The sequence below is a fragment of the Brachionichthys hirsutus genome, chromosome 1 (genome assembly GCF_040956055.1).
Source record: "Brachionichthys hirsutus isolate HB-005 chromosome 1, CSIRO-AGI_Bhir_v1, whole genome shotgun sequence".
In the NCBI taxonomy this organism is placed as follows: domain Eukaryota; kingdom Metazoa; phylum Chordata; class Actinopteri; order Lophiiformes; family Brachionichthyidae; genus Brachionichthys; species Brachionichthys hirsutus.
This window is the reverse complement of record NC_090897.1, coordinates 6,484,050-6,504,104: the sequence shown is the minus strand read 5'-3', so window position 1 is coordinate 6,504,104 and position 20,055 is coordinate 6,484,050. Positions and strand designations below refer to the sequence as shown.

At 38.7% G+C, this 20,055-nt stretch overlaps 2 protein-coding genes across 2 annotated transcripts; both read right to left on the bottom strand.

The window, feature by feature from the left end:
- Positions 1-3,393: 3,393 nt before the first annotated feature.
- Positions 3,394-9,741, bottom strand: LOC137897730 (b(0,+)-type amino acid transporter 1-like). The gene is made up of 12 exons (XM_068741900.1): positions 9,613-9,741; positions 8,738-8,885; positions 7,067-7,309; positions 6,425-6,550; positions 6,213-6,312; positions 5,356-5,400; positions 5,062-5,185; positions 4,819-4,922; positions 4,461-4,557; positions 4,119-4,268; positions 3,682-3,856; positions 3,394-3,455 (listed from the first exon to the last, which is right to left on the bottom strand). The coding sequence occupies exons 1-12, from the start codon at positions 9,733-9,735 to the stop codon at positions 3,394-3,396; spliced, it is 1,497 nt and encodes a 498-aa protein (XP_068598001.1). The 5' UTR covers positions 9,736-9,741.
- Positions 9,742-12,557: 2,816 nt separating this feature from the next.
- LOC137897714 (b(0,+)-type amino acid transporter 1-like) lies at positions 12,558-20,055 on the bottom strand. Its single transcript, XM_068741899.1, has 12 exons — positions 19,927-20,055; positions 19,081-19,228; positions 18,217-18,459; positions 16,726-16,851; positions 16,539-16,638; positions 15,375-15,419; positions 15,141-15,264; positions 14,818-14,921; positions 13,911-14,007; positions 13,092-13,241; positions 12,776-12,950; positions 12,558-12,619 (listed from the first exon to the last, which is right to left on the bottom strand). Exons 1-12 carry the CDS (start codon positions 20,047-20,049, stop codon positions 12,558-12,560), a joined length of 1,497 nt encoding a protein of 498 aa, XP_068598000.1. The 5' UTR covers positions 20,050-20,055.

Genomic DNA, 20,055 nt, shown 5'->3' with positions numbered 1-20,055 from the left:
ACGTACACAGCCTTCAGTGTACATGCTGAGTACCCACTTACACTTCTCTGTGTGTCGATAATGAGAGTTGATTCATGTATGCTAATGTGTGAAGCAAAGTCTACAGCATGTTATAAACTGACTCTATGGGAAATCTATATGAACACTTTGTTCATAAATGGGGATCTTTGCTATCTTTTAATGCCTTCCCCACAGGCAGACTGAGTGTTATTGACTGAATGACATACAACACAAACCAGAGAACCCCCTTGCAGACATGGGGGGGGGGACGTGTAAACTGCTTACATGTAAGCAGTACATGCAGTGGTTTCCTCCCACCTCCAAAAACATGCAATTTAGGTGAATTCAGCACTTTAAATTGTTCATGTACGTGTGCGTGTGGTTTTGTCTCTATCTATGGGATGGATAGATGGATGGATAGATGGATAGATAGATAGATAGATAGATAGAAAAAGCACCATCATTTTATCATTATTTAGTTGCGGTACTTTAGCAAGAGGGCACTTGGGAAAAGGTGTCGTCCTAAGCAGTGGTGAACTGCAGTTCTAATGGTAGCTATATTGACAGATGCTACTATTAGTGAATGTTTTTAAAACCTTTCTGTCTGTTTGTGTTACTGATATACTTCATTGTGTAACATTGTGTCACTCTAAGTTATTCAGCTGTAAGCCTAAACCTTCTGGCTGGGAAAAAAAAAAGTCAATCAAGCATTCATGTTGGCAAGAGAAAGGCTGTCAAACAAAGTTATTAATGAGACATTTGTGAGGGAAGAGTCATTTGAAACAAAATAATTCATACGAAGAGCATTTTTTCATAATGTTCTTAACACTAAAGGTAATAGCACGACATTTCTGGGAGCAGTGCCAGGTGGGGGTGAGCCACAAATCTGGGTAATGTGTCAGGGAAAAATGGATGTTGATCCTCTGCTGTAACAGCATGGTGTATTTGAAATGGCTCTGGCTTATTGCTTATTGTAGTGCGCCCTCCAATGGAGAAAACAGGTACTGCTTCTACTGCTGGATATTTAAGTTGTACTTGTTCTCACCGCCTGTTTTTGGGCTCTTCAAAAAATGCGGCGTTTCACTTCATTTCATCAGGTGCCAATAATTAGTGGTGCATTTGCTCTGAAATTAAAGACAGGTCTATCCTGTAAGTTAATGTAATATCGCAAAATACAATTGAACAAAACAAATATGAAGGATGTCAGCTAAACCTTAATTCAACCGGAAACTTGAAACAAGTAAAGCTTTAATGAAATTGAACCAAACTGTGAGGTCTTGAAGCATCCTCACAGAGAATCCAAAAACACTCAAGACATGCACCGATTTCATTTGTGGCCCATGTTCACGAGCAACAGATAATAATTCAGGTTTTGGAAAGGTTGCCAAATGATTGCAAGGTTCTGGACCAATTGCCAATTCAGTAACTGATTGAGAAGTGCACTAATGTGATTGTAATGCTATGCAGATGGCTTCTCATCAGTGCTCTCTATCCATTATTGAGATGATGTTTCAGTGCACTGTCTCTGCGTATGTGTGTATGTATGTGCGCAACTCTAATATACAGAATCTGTCTATATTAGAGTGCACATCCTCTTTCATAAGAATATTGAGCGTATCAATGTCCAAACAGTCTGCCTCTGAATGGGCACAAATTTGATGAAGATGTAACTGCACCCGCATCATAACAAGCTTCCAGGACCAGCTCATCTCCTGAGAAGGAAGTTATGAAGTGAAGATAGGCAGCCTGAACATTTGTATATTGTTTGTTTGAAAACAATATGAAATGTAAAATTGTATATATGTAAAATTATTATTGTAAAGCATAATTTTAAATTGTAGGAGTATGTTTCAAACCATAATGTTGATTTTTCCTGCCAAAACAATTCTCAGTTTCATTCATGAGATTGCTATGAGTGTCTTGGTGTTAATTGCATGGCTCAAAGCAGCCATCATGAAAAATGTATGACATCAGTTAATGGGTATCCAAACAGTTCAACAACACGAGGTGTCCTAGTGTTAGTACTGGTACTGCTACATTCCTACGGTAGAGTTCAGAGTGGAAAAGCATGATATCAATATTTGTTTTTTTAACTTGTGTGAAACTACATCCAAAACAATAGTATATATATTAAACTTATTTAGAACTCAAACAAAAGTTTAATATATTCATTTTATGTCACATGATAATTCAGTTCCACTACATTTCAGAGGTACTTTGAAGTTCTGCATGTTTAATTGGCAATGTGTCATGGACAGAGATCCAGCATGTTGGTGTACAGATCAAAGTTACACAAAATCAATAAATAAATATTAAATGAGTTAAACTCAGCTTGGTGCGCTTTGCTATGAATCAAATAAGACTTGTTAGCAGTTCCACCAAACACCCGGCTGTTGCCATCACATCTCACACACAGAGTTCCCAGTATGTGACGCACTCTTTCTTTATTAAACATAGTAAAAACAACATAAGCAAAGCTCAGACAGAACTCCCATGTGGCCTGAGAGCCTTCAGTGTGGATCTGTGGTTATGAACACTTAGATTCTACAAATACATTGGTGAATCCAAGAGCACGACTGGCGATGAGTGTAAAGTCATCTCGGAAGCATCACATAAAAACTAATCAATGACATATATTTTATTACACCTGGGTCACAATGCCCATTAAATAATGATGAAACTGAATGAACAACTCATCTCAACTCTAATTTTGAAAAAGCAAAAAGAAAAGAATGTACAGCAGGCAGTTGTGTCATGCTGTAGCTTTACCGTATACTGCGAAGGGCAATGCCATGCTTTAATTAAAGCAACATTCATAGAGGCCAAAGGCAACTGGCTGCACAACAACATGCTCCTGGGATGCATATTGGCTTTGGTGCAGGGAGCGTTTATACCAGTAGAGGGACACCAAGACCAACTAGTCTCTTCAAGTTCTCAGTCATCCAGGTCGAGGTCAATCAAGAAGAGCAAAACCCAATAGTCAACTGGACTTGATTCAGTTTGGTTGAAGACGTTTCACCTCTCATCCAAAGAGTCTTCTTCAGTTCTAAATGACTGGTAGAGGGTCCAGATACTTCTACTCCTGTTGGAGCAGAAAACAAAGGACCGAGACCACCAGGACAATAAGACTCATCAGAGCTCATGAACATTCATAAGGAGGGTCTTTGCCCCACACACCCTATCCGTGCCTTCGTCTGAACAATATATTATAAACTTGGTTTTCATTCCTGAACCCAAACACAAATTATCTTAGTCTTCCCTTTGTACATGGGTTCATGGGTTTGTACATGTTGCATTTGTATACCCATTTCTAATCCTGTGCTTCCAAAATCAGGCTCGACTTGTTTCACAACAAGCAGCAGGCGTTCACCTGCTTGTCGATGCTGTCTTTCCTTATTCCGTTTTCTCAGGGGGAACAACTTCCATCAGCAGCTGTAGATGCATGGTGATAGGTCCTATACCGGGGTCAAAGACCATATTAGGCAAACACGTCCTCTCCCAGTAGGAGATTTATCTGGATTCTAGAACATCACATTGGGTGCAGTATTTACTTTAATTATTTTCTATCTTTTGACAAAGTTTTGCTGCTTTTCATTCAATAGCGATGAAGAAGGTCCAAAAAGGAATATTTCAAAAATAAATCATTTCAGGTCCTGAATTTAGAATAGAGAGTAAACTTACTCATGAGTCTGAGTGCCCACTTGACTTTTCGGTAGATAAAAAAGTAGTAGAAGATAAGTCCACTCAAGATGAAGATAGTGCAGTAGAGGTACTCCAAGGCTGGTTCATAAATGATGGGAGCCACAACCAAGTAGCAGGAGACCAGGACCATTAGGGCTGGTATGACAATCGGAACCTTCAAGCACCACAAAATGTTTACATCAATCCACAATTCAGTATTTATCTGAGCTTTTATCCTGTGATCATAATGGCAATGGATTCCTTAAAAGTAATTTAATTGTCACAAGTATATCACCATTACAATAAAGCATGGTCTTTAGCAAAGTGGGTACTTTATATTTATTGTCCCTGTACCAAATAAATGTATCCAAGATCATATTTCATAAAACAGATCTGAAAACACTGTAAAAAGATAACTCCTCAGTTGTAAGCATTACCTTTACTGGTCTATGGAGCTCCTTCCTGGTGAACCGCATGACTATTAGAGCCAGAGCTGCAAGCCCATAAAACATCCACTGGGCAAAGCTGAAGTAGTTTATAAGTGTGTTGATGTCTGCTGGCATAATGTAGCACAGAGCCAAAAAACCCTGAAACAAACCAGACCGTTAAAAATAACATGACTGTGTACCCACTGTGACGAAACAACTCAGTGGGTACATTAATTCACTCAACTTCAAATTTTGAAATGTCAAGAAAACCTTTTAGTTGCTTTGAGGTCTTATGTGAACTCAGCAAAAGAAATAGTTTAAAAGTATAGAACTGAAAAGAAGTGAACTCACATTTAACATTAGAGCAGGAGATGGAGTGTAGCGTTTTGGGCTAATGTAGGACAAGATTTTCAGCATGTGACCCTCTCTGCCCGACACGTAGGCCAATCTGTCGGAAATGAAAAATACAAGTACCGGTACTTTTTCTTAATCGCTGCATACTCTTCTGTATTTTCTTGTATTTCTTCTACTTTTATATCTTTGTTTGTGTCCAACCAAGTCTTTCCAGCAATTAAAGACAGACAAATTATTCTCAGCTTCAATATTTAAAAAATAATTTAGCATTTCTTTGACATCAGTCAAACTGAACAGATGGAAAAAAAACATATTGTTGAGCTTCTATGTTCATGACAAAATGCGACAATTTTACCTGCCAGCAGTGAAACAGCTTCCATTAGCAGCACCAAATGTGGAGAAGACAACAAATAAAGGAACAATCCAGGACACAGGATGAAGAACTCTGTCTCCAAAAGTCTAAGGAGGCACAAACAAAGCCGAACAAAAGACAATGGAGTAAAATAATTACCTTAATGTTGTAGTGTATTTTAATTTGTTGTAGTGCTCCTTAGACAAAGTCATTAACAACTACTTCCAAAATTCCATGTCTTCTTACCACAGCAACAGCTGGGGAAACCAGCACTTCAGTCATGGTCATAACAGTGAAGTAAGCAACATTAACCATCACATAGCACACAGATACCAAGGGGATCGCAATCAGGATGGCCAGTGGCAAGTTCCTGAGGACCAATAACAGGAAAATGTATGTATGTTTTTTGAACACAGTTGAAGATCATGTCTGCTCTCTTCATAAATCTGAGATAAATCCCGCATTAAAAGGTCACATTTGCTTTTCTGATGTTTTATAAGGACCTATTAAAAAATGACAGATGAGTATTTGTCACCTTACCTGTATGGGTTTTTGAGCTCCTCTGTGATAAAATTGAGCTGATTCCTGGGAAAACATAGAAATAGGATAAGAAGCAAAGATATGGTAAACAATTATCTAGTTAGTCTTAGAACATATAGGACCAACTAACTAATAGACCGAACTCAGTGATTTCATAAAGCAATCATAAACCCAAAGTTGAATGAGGCCAAAATATGTTTCTGAGAAACAAAAAGACCCGCTGATCCACACATGTTTTTGGAGGTGGGAGGAACCCGGAGAACCCGGAGAAAACCCACAAAGACACAGGAAGAACACGACTCTGCACAGATAGGATTCCAACCCAGTAACTGGCCACTAAAGCCAGTTCGCCCTGCACGAAAATATCCCCTTGAAAGGCTAAAGGGTTTAACTAGTAGCTGCAGCAATAACAGTTAACTTGTCACTACCGGTATATTAACTGCTATTGCGACAGGGGATGTTTTCATGCAGGGGGGGGGGGACTGGTACCACTCGCTGGGATCCTCTGTAAAGTATTGTTATACAGTAAAACAGGCATACGTAAGGAAATAAAGGGCTGGGCCAGATCACAGTATTCCTTTTGTAATTCCAGATGACGAAAATAAGCCTTATTTTATTTGTTAACAAAGTCCATGTCAGTGCAATGCTTCAGATAGGAGTGTGATCAATTTCAAGGCGTGTTTATAGGCTGGGTGATTTTTCAAGGCTATAGGAGTCGGATTCATTCTCAGATTGTCTGTCTTTTGTACTACTGTGAAGACAATACTGACCATTTCAGAAAATATGACAAAACATAATTTTACAAATGCTGACTTCTTCAGCATTGACAGCGACTTAAACTGAAGAATAACTCTTACCATCCATCATAAGCCCACATTCCATTGTAACACGCCAGTCCAATGGCTCCAGCAGACAATGATGGGCTATCAAATGCATTGGAGAAATTTTCTGTTTTCCCTGGATACAAAAAAAACATTAATAAATGTACATTTCTTCCATTCAAAAGACGGCAAAAAATATTTTTAATCACATTGTATAATGAAGTCACTGAAAGATTAAGAAAGCCCACCTTGAGCTAACATAACGATGCCACCGCACATTATCACAGCAATGATGAAAAGTTTTGCTGCAGTGAAGATGTTCTGAACATAGTTTGCCAGTTTGACACTGAAACAGTTGACTCCAACAATCAAAACTGAGAAGACAAAAGACATGTACCATTATCTAAGAAAATAAGGTCTAAGAGAAATTCCCAACAAACACAGTTCAGGGTCACAAAATGGAGCAAGAAATAGTTATTTCACCATAAAGCAATGTCCTTGATGAGGTGTATGATGTACACTACAGACTGGATCATCCGTGTCAATCATGAAAATATTATTTTATTTGTGCATGCACTCCTCTCCTATAGGGTATAGATTTTATTGTATGGTTTGATATCCTGTAGTTAGCTATTCCTTCCTCAGCCCCTGTCCATCTCCTCACAGAGCTCAATACACTAGTGTTCTTTCCAAGAAGCATGCCTTGACATGCATTAGGCCATTTGTAACATTGACACTTGCTGTCTGGAAATGTCATGCATTGCATTTTGGCATGACTTTTAGAAACTGATTTAAATCCAACAAGTTACACTCTATGGATAGCATTATACTCATAGCATGGCATGATTTAGAGGTGACCATTCACGCACATGCATTTATATGAAACTTACCTATGGCTGCTGCTGCCAGACATTTGGTGACAACAAGAGGAGGAGTACAGCCAGGGTAGAAAGGAGTGGAAGCATATTTTGCAAAGCTCAATGTGATAATGGCTAAGCTAGAGGGTTTCAGTACTATGACAATGGTCCAGGCGTAAAGGTAGGCTATGATGGAGCCAAACGCCTCCAAGAAATATGAATACTCTCCTCCAGATTTAGTGATCATGGTGCCAAGCTCAGCATAGCACAGTGCACCTGTGAAGCAATTCATACACAAGCAGAGTTTGAGATAGAAGAGCAAACGTGAAGAAAATGTCCAAGAATCACAGGTGGATATGCTTATGATGGGGACAGGTAATCAACATACAAGGATAACAGGAGGGCAGGAAGACAGGACGCCTGAAACAAGAGGAGGGATAAGTAATCAAAAGGCAGAGGACCCATCATAATGAACAAGACAGCAATAGAGGGTTGAGTGACGTCACAATCCCTGCAAGAAACTTGGATTTAATGGCATCTGGTAATAAAGTCGAGCAAAGTTCTGTCAGGATTTCTGTGATACATTATTCAGCAAATTTCACACTATATTTTAAATTTTATGTGAAAAATAATATAAAGCAATTGACATACCAGTAATCAGAATCAGAAGTAGTTTATTGCCATTGTCAATGAGGGTTCACAGACTAGGAACTTTTCTCGGTGAAGTCGTGCAACATGTAACAGTAACGGCTAAGTTACAAAAAACATACAAGTACCGGTACAGAACAGATCACAAAAACAGCAGCATCAGGAGTCACATAAGCGCACAGCCATTATAAATCAAGTCAACTATTATATATCAGATAAGGTTTTCTCTTAGATGTTACCGTCTTGCATTAATAAATATGTGGCAAGATGGCCTTAAATCTGTTGTGAAATACTTGCTATAAAGTTTTACAGTCATCTAAAAACAATATCCAGTGAACTTATCACTGTGTAAGCCGGTGAAACAGTGCTGTTGACCTATAGCAACAATATAAGTCAAAGGTTTATGCTGCTGAGAAACATTAACATTTACCACCTTACATAACATGAAAGACAATGCATGCAGCCTGCACTTCTACAGCACACACACACGATCTGTCTTCTGTTGCCTGTCTTGCAGCATGTGCCATAAGTAAAGTTTGTATATTGCGCTTTGGGACATTTACTGACTGCCTTGTCAAGATGTTGTGCAATTTCAGCTTTTTAGAGGAGGAGCTCCACTCAAAAGACTTTTACATCTTAATTTAGGTTTACGTATTATGCTTGTGTTACAAGCAAAAATTGACATTCATTTAGATCACAGTAGAGATGCTTTGTGTCTGTAGTAACCAGTACTCAATCCCATCTGGGAAAGCTGACATTGTGCAGCTGGAGATACATTTGCTTGCCACATGGGATTTTTGGTTGAAAACGAAAGATCATTTGAGTCAATTATTGTAAAACCGATGTGTGGTAACAGTCTCATCATTAAATGATTATTCTTATTGTTACATAATAGGATTTGCCACTTTACTGTTGTTGATCTCTGTGTTTTGCATTATAACATTTTCTGTAAATGATTGAACCATTCTCTTTACAAAGACAGAAATCAACCTACATTAAAGAATATCAAACGCTGATCAATGTTATGTACTGCATTTGTTTGGATGGCAATCTTACCCAGCGTAGCTAACACCCCACAGGCAGCCCAGATGATGAGACAGGGTCCAACCGCTCCAGTGTATAGCAGAACCGATGAAGGGGAAATGAAGATGCCGGATCCAATCATTGAGCCCACAATCAGGCAGGTGGCACTAAACAGACCAACCTGAGAACACAGACAACAAGAAAATGATCATGTTGAATACAATTTTGTTCGGTGAACACATTCCATTCACATCAATTATGTGTGAACATTTTGGAATTTCATGGCTTTCTGCATTAATTTGTCTTAAATTATGACCTGAACTTCATCTAAGTCAAGAGTATTGACTTAGACTTAGAAACAGTGTCAGCCACAAACATGGAATGGATTTTATTTTATTCATTCAGAACTAACAATCCATCCATCATCTTGTAGATGAGATGATAGCAATCTTCTCGTCAACAGTCACTTGTCTGCCTTGCGGGTCACGGCTCTCTTGGAGCCTATCTCAGATGGCTCTGGGTGAGAGGCGTGATTAACCCCGAATGAGATGCCAGCACACCGCAGGGCCACATGAAAGACAAACAAACAAACATGCTCACGCTCACACTCACAGAGGACCCACAGAGAACCCACACAGACATGGGGAGAGCATACACACTGCACCACTGTGTCGCTCCAAAACTAACTATTATAATGTGTGTGTTTTTTTATATGCTATAATAATCCTGATTTATCCAGGGAAATCCTTTTCGTCACTTTACTGTTTGGGGAGCTTGAGGTGCCTGGACAGCAGTACTGACTGGAGTTAATCTGTAGACAGTTGTGGCGCCACCTGGTACTCAGCTCTGACCTACATTTCTTTATAAGATACAAATACCTAATGAGTCTTGTTCTCAGGAAAACTCACATCCCTTTGAAGTACGGTGGCCTTAACATTCCGTTTGTCTTTAGTCTGGCCGGCCATGCTGTACGTGCTGGAGCCATTATGAGACTCTTTCCTCTTCCTGGTGAGGTCTTCATCCATTTCCATCTGATGGAACACCAAAACATTTTTTTTTCCAACATTTAAATACGAATGTTCACAAAAGTTGTCCAAACTAAGTTACATGTACAAAAGTCCTACTAACAATGTAATTTCTGCTGACATCAAATATTTCCACGTGAAATTAGAACCAAACACATTTTCATTGTTAATCCTGTGACTTTACTGATTATAGTCAAATGATACAAATTGATGGCAAGTTTCACAGTTTCTTTAAGCTTTCACTTGATTTTCTCTTTTTTCACACAAATAGAAAGCAAAAAAAGTGATGATTTATATTTGCGTTTTTGTGGTGGATTAACCTCTTGGATATGTGTGTTTGTCCCTTTTTGTAATTCCCTGGTAAACCAGTATGGCAAATCGATCACATATTTTTGATTTTGGGCTGTTTTTTCACGAGGAGCCTGTGGATTACAGACTGAAAACCACAGTTCTGAGTCTGTACTGAGTCAAATGTAATAAAATAGTTCATTTGCATTTGATTTATTTGTTATTTTAACCTTTATTTATCCTGGTAAGGCAATTAACAACAGATTCTCATTTGCATTGTCGGCCTTGCTGTAGACAGCAGAGTAAAACAAATCAAATAAAAGCAATACAAATAAACACGTATACAACAAATTGTACAAATTGATATAGTTAGATATTTACATGTTAATTTACAATGGTTCAAAGAATGTCAGGTTGAATGGTCAGACCCCATTATATTTTCACCTCACCAAATCTGGCCCTCTTTGCAAAAGGTTTGGGCACCCCTGATGTAGGGTATACATGACAAGCAATAAAAAATAAAAATGTTTTTTCTACTTACATATGATGAAAACTTCAGTGACTCTCTATGAAACTTGAAATAAGCTCTCTGTTCAGACCAGTACAGTGATATGAACCCACAAATGACGCTGAGCCAGGTTTAATGAAGCAGAGCAGGAATGCCTGAATGCAGACATTGGCCCCCTGTGACTGAGCACGCTCCAGCGGGAGGCTCTCAGATATTCTCAGAGTGAAGACAGGAAGCAGAGTGCTTCGACTAATGATTAGTTTGTGAGTTAATCAAATCCACTGATAAGAACTCAATAGAGAGGAGATCAGTTGGGGAAATCATGGTACTCGTGTTTTTGTTTAGAACTGCAGTGTGTTCATATTTTCTTGTAAATACAGTACAAATCATTTTCAGGGCAGTTTCAGTTTTTGGCTACAAAATGAGCCTGACTACTCTCACAATGCCTCTTTGATAAGGATGCATGATATTCCTACCTATATGAGCACGTTTACATTCCCTTTCTGCTCCTCCCCTCTTCAAATCTTCTCTCATACAGTTTACACATTCCAGTTTCTCTGTATTCTGCACTAACCTTTGTTTATCAGCAGATTGTAGAATTACACATTATGTACCCCACAAAAGAATAAACAACACTTTTGCTTTTGCTCACATTTTCATCTGTCAATGTAAAAGATTTAGCACATTGTCTATTCACAGAATAACAAGTGAATCGTGCATGGAGCGCTTGGCCATCTAGCGTCAGCATCTGGAAGCTTGCTCACGTGCTCCTGTCTCAAATTTATGCTCGTATCTCAAAGCAAAAATATTGCTTGCAGGCTGGCTCGTATCTCGGGACATGTCAAAGTACTCCTATCAAAGTACTCGAGGCATTACTGTATATGATCAGACATTTGTTACACAAACACGAGATGTCACCATCGATACATCAAGCCTGCATAAGGGTGTCCCACAAGAAAAACATGCCATGTTCAAAAATGCAATCACTTTGTCCAATGATTATTTTTGAATTATTAAAACAAAGTCAGGTTTAATTTTGATGCACATATAGACTGGTGTCGCCATGGTTAGCACTGCTGCACAGCAGAAAGTGGATCTTCTCTGTGTTTGTGTGCCCGTCATCCCCCCATGTAGAACAGGTGGTCTGTCTTTAATAATCCCTTTGCAATGGAGACAGAACGTAAAGTGATATTTAATCAGTCTTTGTATGATCTGGTGGAATGTTTGCAAACATTGTGTATTTATGGGGGGCAAATCAGGATACAGATCGAAGCTGTTACTCCCGTTTCTGGTGTTGACATAGAAGGTGAAAAACGGTACAAAGGGAATGTTTAGCAAACAATAATTCACAGAGCATTGTGTGTGAGACAACATGAATGATTATTTGTGCCAAAGAATATCAACACAATTCATACAACTAAAGACAAATACCTTAAAGTTCAATTTTGCCACCACAGAGTTCAGGAAGTTGGCTTATCAAAGCAGTGTGTTCATAAAAGATTCCCATCACAGTTCTCATATACTATTGACCAGTGCATTATTGGCCAGAAACAAAGAGCACGTTTGGACATGACTAAGGGAATGGCTTAGATTTGGAATTTGCCAACCTTCCACATACATTCGTATAAGGTACAATAAAACATAGTACAATTACTTACAATTATATATTGCATAATGTCATGAAATTTGTTCTCTGCATTTTACCCATCCCTGAGGAGCCATTGGCGACCCAACTTGCCAGAGAAGCAAGTTGGGGTTCAATGTATTGTTCAAAGATACAGCAGCACATAGACTGTTAGAAGTGGGACTCAAATGTTTCTTTAAGCAAACACTTTTACTACTTAAGCCACAGTCAAATGCATTTACTGAGGATGCCCAGTACTGGGGACAAGTAAAATTCAGACATCACAGCTCAAATGATTGGGTGCCAGCAACAATAAATGTGATTATGTTTTATTGATTACTTTTACATTTTTTATCTAAGTTCATCAGGACAGGCTTGTTTCACAACAAGCAGCAATGCTGTTTTTCCTTATTCGGTTTTCTCAGGGGGAACGACTTCCATCAGCAGCTGCAGATGCATGGTGATAGGTCCTATACCGGCGTGAAAGGTCACATAAGGTAATACATTAAAAAACTTTATTGTCCCCAGTTTTGTGAAAGTAATTATACTTTTAATTTAATATAAACAAGAATATTTCAATCACAAATCATTTCAGATCCTGAATTAAGAATAGAGAGTAAACTTACTCATGAGTCTGAGTGCCCACTTGACTTTTCGGTAGATGAAAAAGTAGTAGAAGATAAGTCCACTCAAGATGAAGATAGTGCAGTAGAGGTACTCCAAGGCTGGCTCATAAATGATGGGAGCCACAACCAAGTAGCAGGAGACCAGGACCATTAGGGCTGGTATGACAATCGGAACCTTCAAGCACCACAAACATTTTACATCAATCCAGAGTTCAGTATTTATGTGTACTTTAATCCTGCCATCAAAATGACATCTGGATTCCTTGGAAGTAATGTCATTATCACAGGTATATTACTCCTCAGTTGTAAGCTTTACCTTTACTGGCCTGTGGACCTCCTTCTTGGTGAATCGCATGACTATAAGGCCCAGCGCTGTAAGACCATTAAACATCCACTGGGCAAAGCTGGTGTAGTTTATAAGTGTGTTGATGTCTGCTGGCATAATGTAGCACAGAGCCAAAAAACCCTGAAGAAGACCAGATAGTTAAGCGTTAAGGGTGTCTGGGCGTATTATTAATATCAGTGGTGCCCACACATTTTTGGCTACTTTTAAAATGACAAAGTCAAAATGATCGACCAACAAAAAATTTAAAACTTATACAGTATTTTTATATATACACTGATTATACATTATATTTACATTTTGGTGTACCTTGAATAACAATATCCCCCTGAGACCCAGCCAGTTAGCATTTCCTCTGTAGTGGACATTTGTCCATTACAGATGACATGCTAACTTTTGGATTCTTACTTGGTCAAGCTCCCCAACTCATTTTTAGATAATTTCTTTAGCAAAAATAAATTAGAAGCCACTAACAAGGTAATTAGTCCACCGGAGGAAATCTTAGACTGGCTGCACTGTACGTCAATCAAGTGGCAAATGTCATAGTGAGGATGGATTATAGGCTAATAGCTATTTTTGTTTAATGCCATGTGATCTACCCACATGACCGTTGTGATCGACCGGTCGATCACAATCGACATATTGGGCACCACAGATTTATATCAAGAATTTTTTTTAGGAGTTTTAAGGTGTTCTGTGAACTTAGCACATAACAATTGGCATGGTATTTAAATGTAAAATTTGAAATCAAAAACTATATATCAGAGAAATCATTGAACATGCAAAACTCACATTGAACAATAGAGCAGGGGATGGAGTGTAGCGTCTTAGGCTAATGTAGGACAAGATTTTCACCATGTGACCCTCTCTGCCAGACACATAGGCATATCTGTCAGAAAAGAAAAATACAAATCAATTCTTTTGTTGCTGAAAACTCTTCTTCTGCCGAGGCCTCGGCGAGAACCTAGGACACGCTGGAGAGACTATGTCTATATCCTTGGTATTCCCCCGGAACAGATGGAGGAGGGGGTCTGGGGTGAGGGGAAGTCTGGAAATCCCTGCTCAGACTGTTGCCTCTGCAACCAGGCCCCAGATAAACCGTGGAAGATAAGATAGACTGAATGATGGATGTTAGACTTCTCGTGTTCAGATCTGAATGTGAGTACTGTTCTGTTATTGGACTTCTGTGCTCATCACAGTTTATCTATTACGAATATCTTGTTTGAGCACAGAGATATCCATAAGTGCACGCGGCACCAGCACACCCTAGGCCTGGCTCCACGCTGGTGTTGGGACTTGGGTTGGTATACTAAATTATGTATAGTATAGTCAGCGTGCCTGGCGTGTTTTGGGGGGGTTGGTGCCTTGCTCAATGATATATACATATCAAGGATATATATATACTGTATATATCTTGGCTGGCTCTGGAAGAGCTAGAGGACATGTCTTGGGAGACGGAGGTCTGGAAATCCATGCTCGGACTGTTGCCTCTGCGAACCAGCCCCAGGTAGAAAAAGGAAGGATGTTCTACTTCAATTTTTGTCTTTCCAGCCATAAGACATTATATACACCTTTAATCTTGAAACAAGAATTTATCTTTTGTTCTCCGACACACATATATTCATATTGGCATGTTTGAACACAGATAAAAAAAATATTGTTGAGCTTCTATGTTAATTACAAAATTTGACAATTTTACCTGCCAGCAGTGAAACAACTTCCATTAGCAGCGCCAAATGTGGAGAAGACAACAAATAAAGGAACAATCCAGGACACAGGGTGAAGAACTCTGTCTCCAAAAGTCTAAGAAGGAACATACAAAGTCAAACAAAAGACAATGGAGTAAAAGAATGCTGAGGTATTATATTCTTTAGAATGAACAGAAAATGTACAAATGCTGCATATTAATATAATATTGACAGGATTATGTTTTACCCTTGTAGTTGCTTGATGTTATTCTTCATTTTCAAACAACACTGACAAGTCATTACCAACTACTTCCAAAATGCCATGTCTTCTTACCACAGCAACAGCTGGGGAAACCAGCACTTCAGTCACGGTCATAACAGTGAAGTAAGCAATGTTAACCATCACATAGCACACAGATACCAAGGGGATCGCAATCAGGATGGCCAGTGGCAAGTTCCTGAGGACCAATAACAAGAAAACAAGACATTCAATATACAAGAATGTGTACTGAAGGAAAGCTGTTTTTTACGGACATATTAAATTGAAAGATGGAGCTTGCTGTCTTACCTGTAGGGATTTTTGAGCTCTTCTGTGATACAATTCAGTTGATCCCTAAGAAAACATGGAAATGAAACTACCATGAACCCACAAATAGTGGTTGCACTGTCAAGACCTCACTACGCACCCACAACGGAGAACAAAGAGCCGGGAGAGGGTTAGGAAAACCCTAACATCCTGATCACTCTCCTCTGCAGAGCCCCCAAAAGAAATCATGCAAGAACTGAACTTTCTAGATAAAGGTCTAATTTGTTTCAGCATTACCATCTACAGGATAATATTAAGGGGCAATTGTAAACTCAACATTGAAAAATATGTTTCTTAGAGAAACAAGAGCACCTTCTCCACAAACCTCAATACAACTCATATACCGGCATGCATATGCATATAGGAAGTTTGTGGGAAGAATGTTCAATGACAAAAATGAGGTCCTGAGCAGAGTCTGGTAAACCCTGGTTGAAATTAACCTTTAACATTTCAATATGAACAATATGCCACCGCAGTACATCCCATTTCATTTAGAAATGATGATATCATCGGAAAGTAATTTGGCGAAGTCGGTCCTCCACCTCTTCTTCCATTATGCTGCTCACAGGAGTCAGCATGCAGTGTTCTCTGTCTGCAGTGTAATTTTTTACCGCAGCTCATCAAATGTTAACTGAAAATTTACATGTACAGTGTTTTTGCACATCTGATGTTCATAGTGCGTTGTATCTCTCTTAGCCTTGCTGTCTAACAAAAGCAAGTCTTTCAATGGGTGAAAAATACTACTTGCCACAAAATTACTTCTATGGCTACTAGTTAATGCCTTTAGTCATTCAAGAGGACGTTTTCATGCAGGGGGAACTGGCACCACTCACTGAGATCCTCTATGGTGCCATGATTCTGCAATCAAGTATCATGATATCCAGTAAACAAAACAAAAAAAAGGCATGAGTAGATAAAGGGGTGGGGAAGATCACCGTCCCTATTGTCATGCCAGCAGTGCAAAATTTTATTTGGTAACAAAGTGCATGTCACTGCAATTCTTTAGAGAGAATCATGGTCAATTTCAAGATGTGTTTGTCTTGTATACAACTGATAAGACAATAGTGACCATTTCACAAAATATGACAACATGTTAGCTTTATACATGGTACCTACTGCATTCTTAAAAGCAAAATAATCTGTTACCATCCTTCATAAGCCCACAGTCCATTGTAAAACGCCAGTCCAATGGCTCCAGCAGACAATGATGGGCTATCAAATGCATTGGAGAAATTTTCTGTTTTCCCTACAAAAAAAATGTAAACAGTTTATCAGAGGACAAAAACATGAAGCAGGGTTGTATATTGAAATTACTGATACTGCAGAGACCCACCTTGAGCTAACATAACGATGCCACCTCCCATTATCACAGCAATGATGAAAAGTTTGGCCATAGTGAAGAAGTTCTGAACAAAGTTAGCCAGTTTGACACTGAAACAGTTGACTCCAACGATCAAAACTGAGAAGACAAAATAAATATACCATATTAAAATAAAATTTTGAAGCTCCATTGACTGCAATGTTAACAAAGATTTCAAAGTGATCCAGAATCCAGGATCTATTCTGGATGGTCACCAAATTCTAATCATCCTATTTCTGGTAACACTCCCAACATGTCCTGAAAATTTTATACAGATCCGTGAAGAACTTTTTGAGTTATCTTGCTAACGGAGGGACGGAAAATGCCAGCGATTACATAGCCTCCGCCTCGCCTCGGTGGAGGTAAATATTAAGTTATATTTCTTCTGATGGAAGTAGAGTAATTTCAACACCAAAAAACATTTGTATACGTATTTGTAAAAGACCTTTTTCCTGAAAATGGGAACCTCACTGCAGAATGTAGCATCTGTCAATAGTGATAGTCATTTATGCGTGGATGCAATCATCTCCTGTATAATGAAGTTATACTCTCACATCTTTATTTTACACTTTGATATCTTAGTTATGGGTACATATTTTATTTCCCACTCGCTGTTCCTCCCTTCACAGAGTTAATATATTACCGGTAGTGTCCTTTCCATGAGGCATACTTTGACATGCAGGAGTAACCATGAATGTCATGCAACAAATTTAGAAGGACATTGAGAAATTTACTTGAATCTGACTGACTTCCAAAGTCTAATAAATTAAATTTTTCATACTTTAACTTAAAAATCCCAGACAATGTTCAAATTTTGCCTCATAACCATCTGAGTCTTTGTTATCAAACAAAGCTTAAACTCCTGGTCATCTGGACTGGAGTTCAACAGGACCAATCCCACTTCCTGACTGGAACTTTTCTCACTTGAATACAGTTTAAAGTCCTCGTCATCACTTTCAAAGCGCTCCATAATCTGGCCCCCTCATACCTCATAGATCTGCTCCACCAGCACACCCCATCTCGTTCCCTCCGCCAACCTCCTGTCCCTCCCCTATAGGACCAAGCTCCGAACCTGGGGAGACAGAGCCTTCTCCATCGCTGCCCCCACACTCTGGAACTCACTACCCCGACCACTAAGAACCTGTTCTGATCATAACACCTTCAAGAAAGAACTAAAAACACATCTGTTCAACATTGCTTTTAAAGTATAATTTTAGATTTTTATTTTATCTAATTCATTTTCAAGTTCCTCTTTTATTGTCTGTATTGATTTGCTGTTTTTATTTTATACATGTAAAGCGACTTTGAGTTTTTAGAAAAGCACTATATAAATAAAATGTATTATTATTATTATTATTACTTTTAGGGCGTGCCCAAAAGTAACACAGCAAGGTTAACATCACACTCATTAATGGGATAGTGTAGAGGTAACATTACCACAGATGGACTTTACGTGAAACTTACCTATAGCTGCTGCTGCCAGACACTTGGTGACAACAAGAGGAGGAGTACAGCCAGGGTAGAAAGGGGTGGAAGCATATTTTGCACAGCTCAATGTGATAATAGCTAAGCCAGAGGGTTTCAGTACTATGACCATAGTCCAGGCGAAAAGGTAGGCTATGATGGAGCCAAACGCCTCCATCAAATATGAGTATATTCCTCCAGATTTAGTGATCATGGTGCCAAGCTCAACAAGACAGAGTGCACCTGTGGATCAATGCATACACAAACAAACAGAGTGACAAACAGAAGTTGAAACATGAAAATAAACTTGTGTTTAATTGTTTTTGATATTAACGTCAAGCAAAGTTCTGTTAGGATTTGTTATCTATACATAAAGATATGTATAGACACCATCTGAATAAAAAATATATATATATATATTTATACATAGAACTTATCACTCTGTAATCAAGTGCTATGGTTCTATACACCTGCATTTATACCTGCGATGAACTAGCAGCTTGTCCAGGGTGTACCCTGGCTCTGGCCCACAGACTGCTGGGATAGGCTCCAGCACAACCCGAGAATCGGTTACGGATAAGGCGGTTAAAGAACACGGATGTATGGAAGTGTGATTTTTGGTTCAATCAACATTTGTTACTTCAAAATGAGAAACTGGTTGAGTCAATTGGTGTAAATATTATGTGTGCAAAGAGTCATCATAAAAAATATATACATATGTCATTATATAATAGGAATCACTTGTTTTTTTTTGTTAGGGTTGTTCTCTGAGTATTAAGTTGTCAAGTGTTCAGTAAATTACTGAAACTGTCTTTCTACAAAGACAGAAATCAGTTGGAATTAAAATTAGTTGCCATTTTTTACCCAGCATGGCTAACACCCCACAGGCAGCCCAGATGATTAGACAGGGTCCAACCGCTCCAGTGTACAGCAGAACCGATGAAGGGGAAATGAAGATGCCGGACCCAATCATTGTCCCCACAATCAGGGAGACGCCACTAAACAGACCAACCTGAGAACACAGAAGACAAGAACAAGAAAATTATAATATTGAGTAAACTCTTCAGCAAGCACTAGCTGACAGGAAACTTTCCTTGTAAGTCTTGTGCTTTAATGTCAATAGGATTTAAAGCATCCAGGAATTTAGCCTGTGATATAGCAGAAGCCAACCATATGATGTTTCTTAATGACTTTGGTGACCCACTGACCTTCTATTCAATAATAAGAGCAGGTAAAATCCGCAGAAGACTTTTTGTCAAGCTATGTCGAGCACAGAAGAGATAAATATTATTATTATTATTATATGTATTAACTAGAAAGCTTCTAGTCACAAGCAACACAGACATGGAATTGATTTTATTTTTATTCCATCAGAATTAATCAGATACTTTTTTTTCAATCTTTAGTTTGGTGAGATTCATATTTAATTATTTTTTGTTCTAAAATATATCCTAATAAATCTTAATTATCCAGAAACCCCCTTCCGTTCACTTTCGTGTTTGGGGAGATTTAAGTGCCTAGACGGCAATACTACCTGACTGAATTACTTTGTGTTGGGCTATTATACTAATGGATGAATTGCAATTTTTGTTAACTGGAGTTGGAATATGTAGACCCTGTTGTTGTGGCACTGCCTGGTCATCCACTCCAGCCTACATTATTTTATTAAGGTACAAATACCTAATGAGTCTTGTTCTCAGGAAAACTCACATCCCTTTGAAGTACGGTAGCCTTGGCATTCTGTTTGCCTTTAGTCTGGCAGACCATGCTGTACGTGGTGGAGCCATTATGAGACTCCTTCCTCTTCCTGATGATGTCTTCATCCATTTCCATCTGATG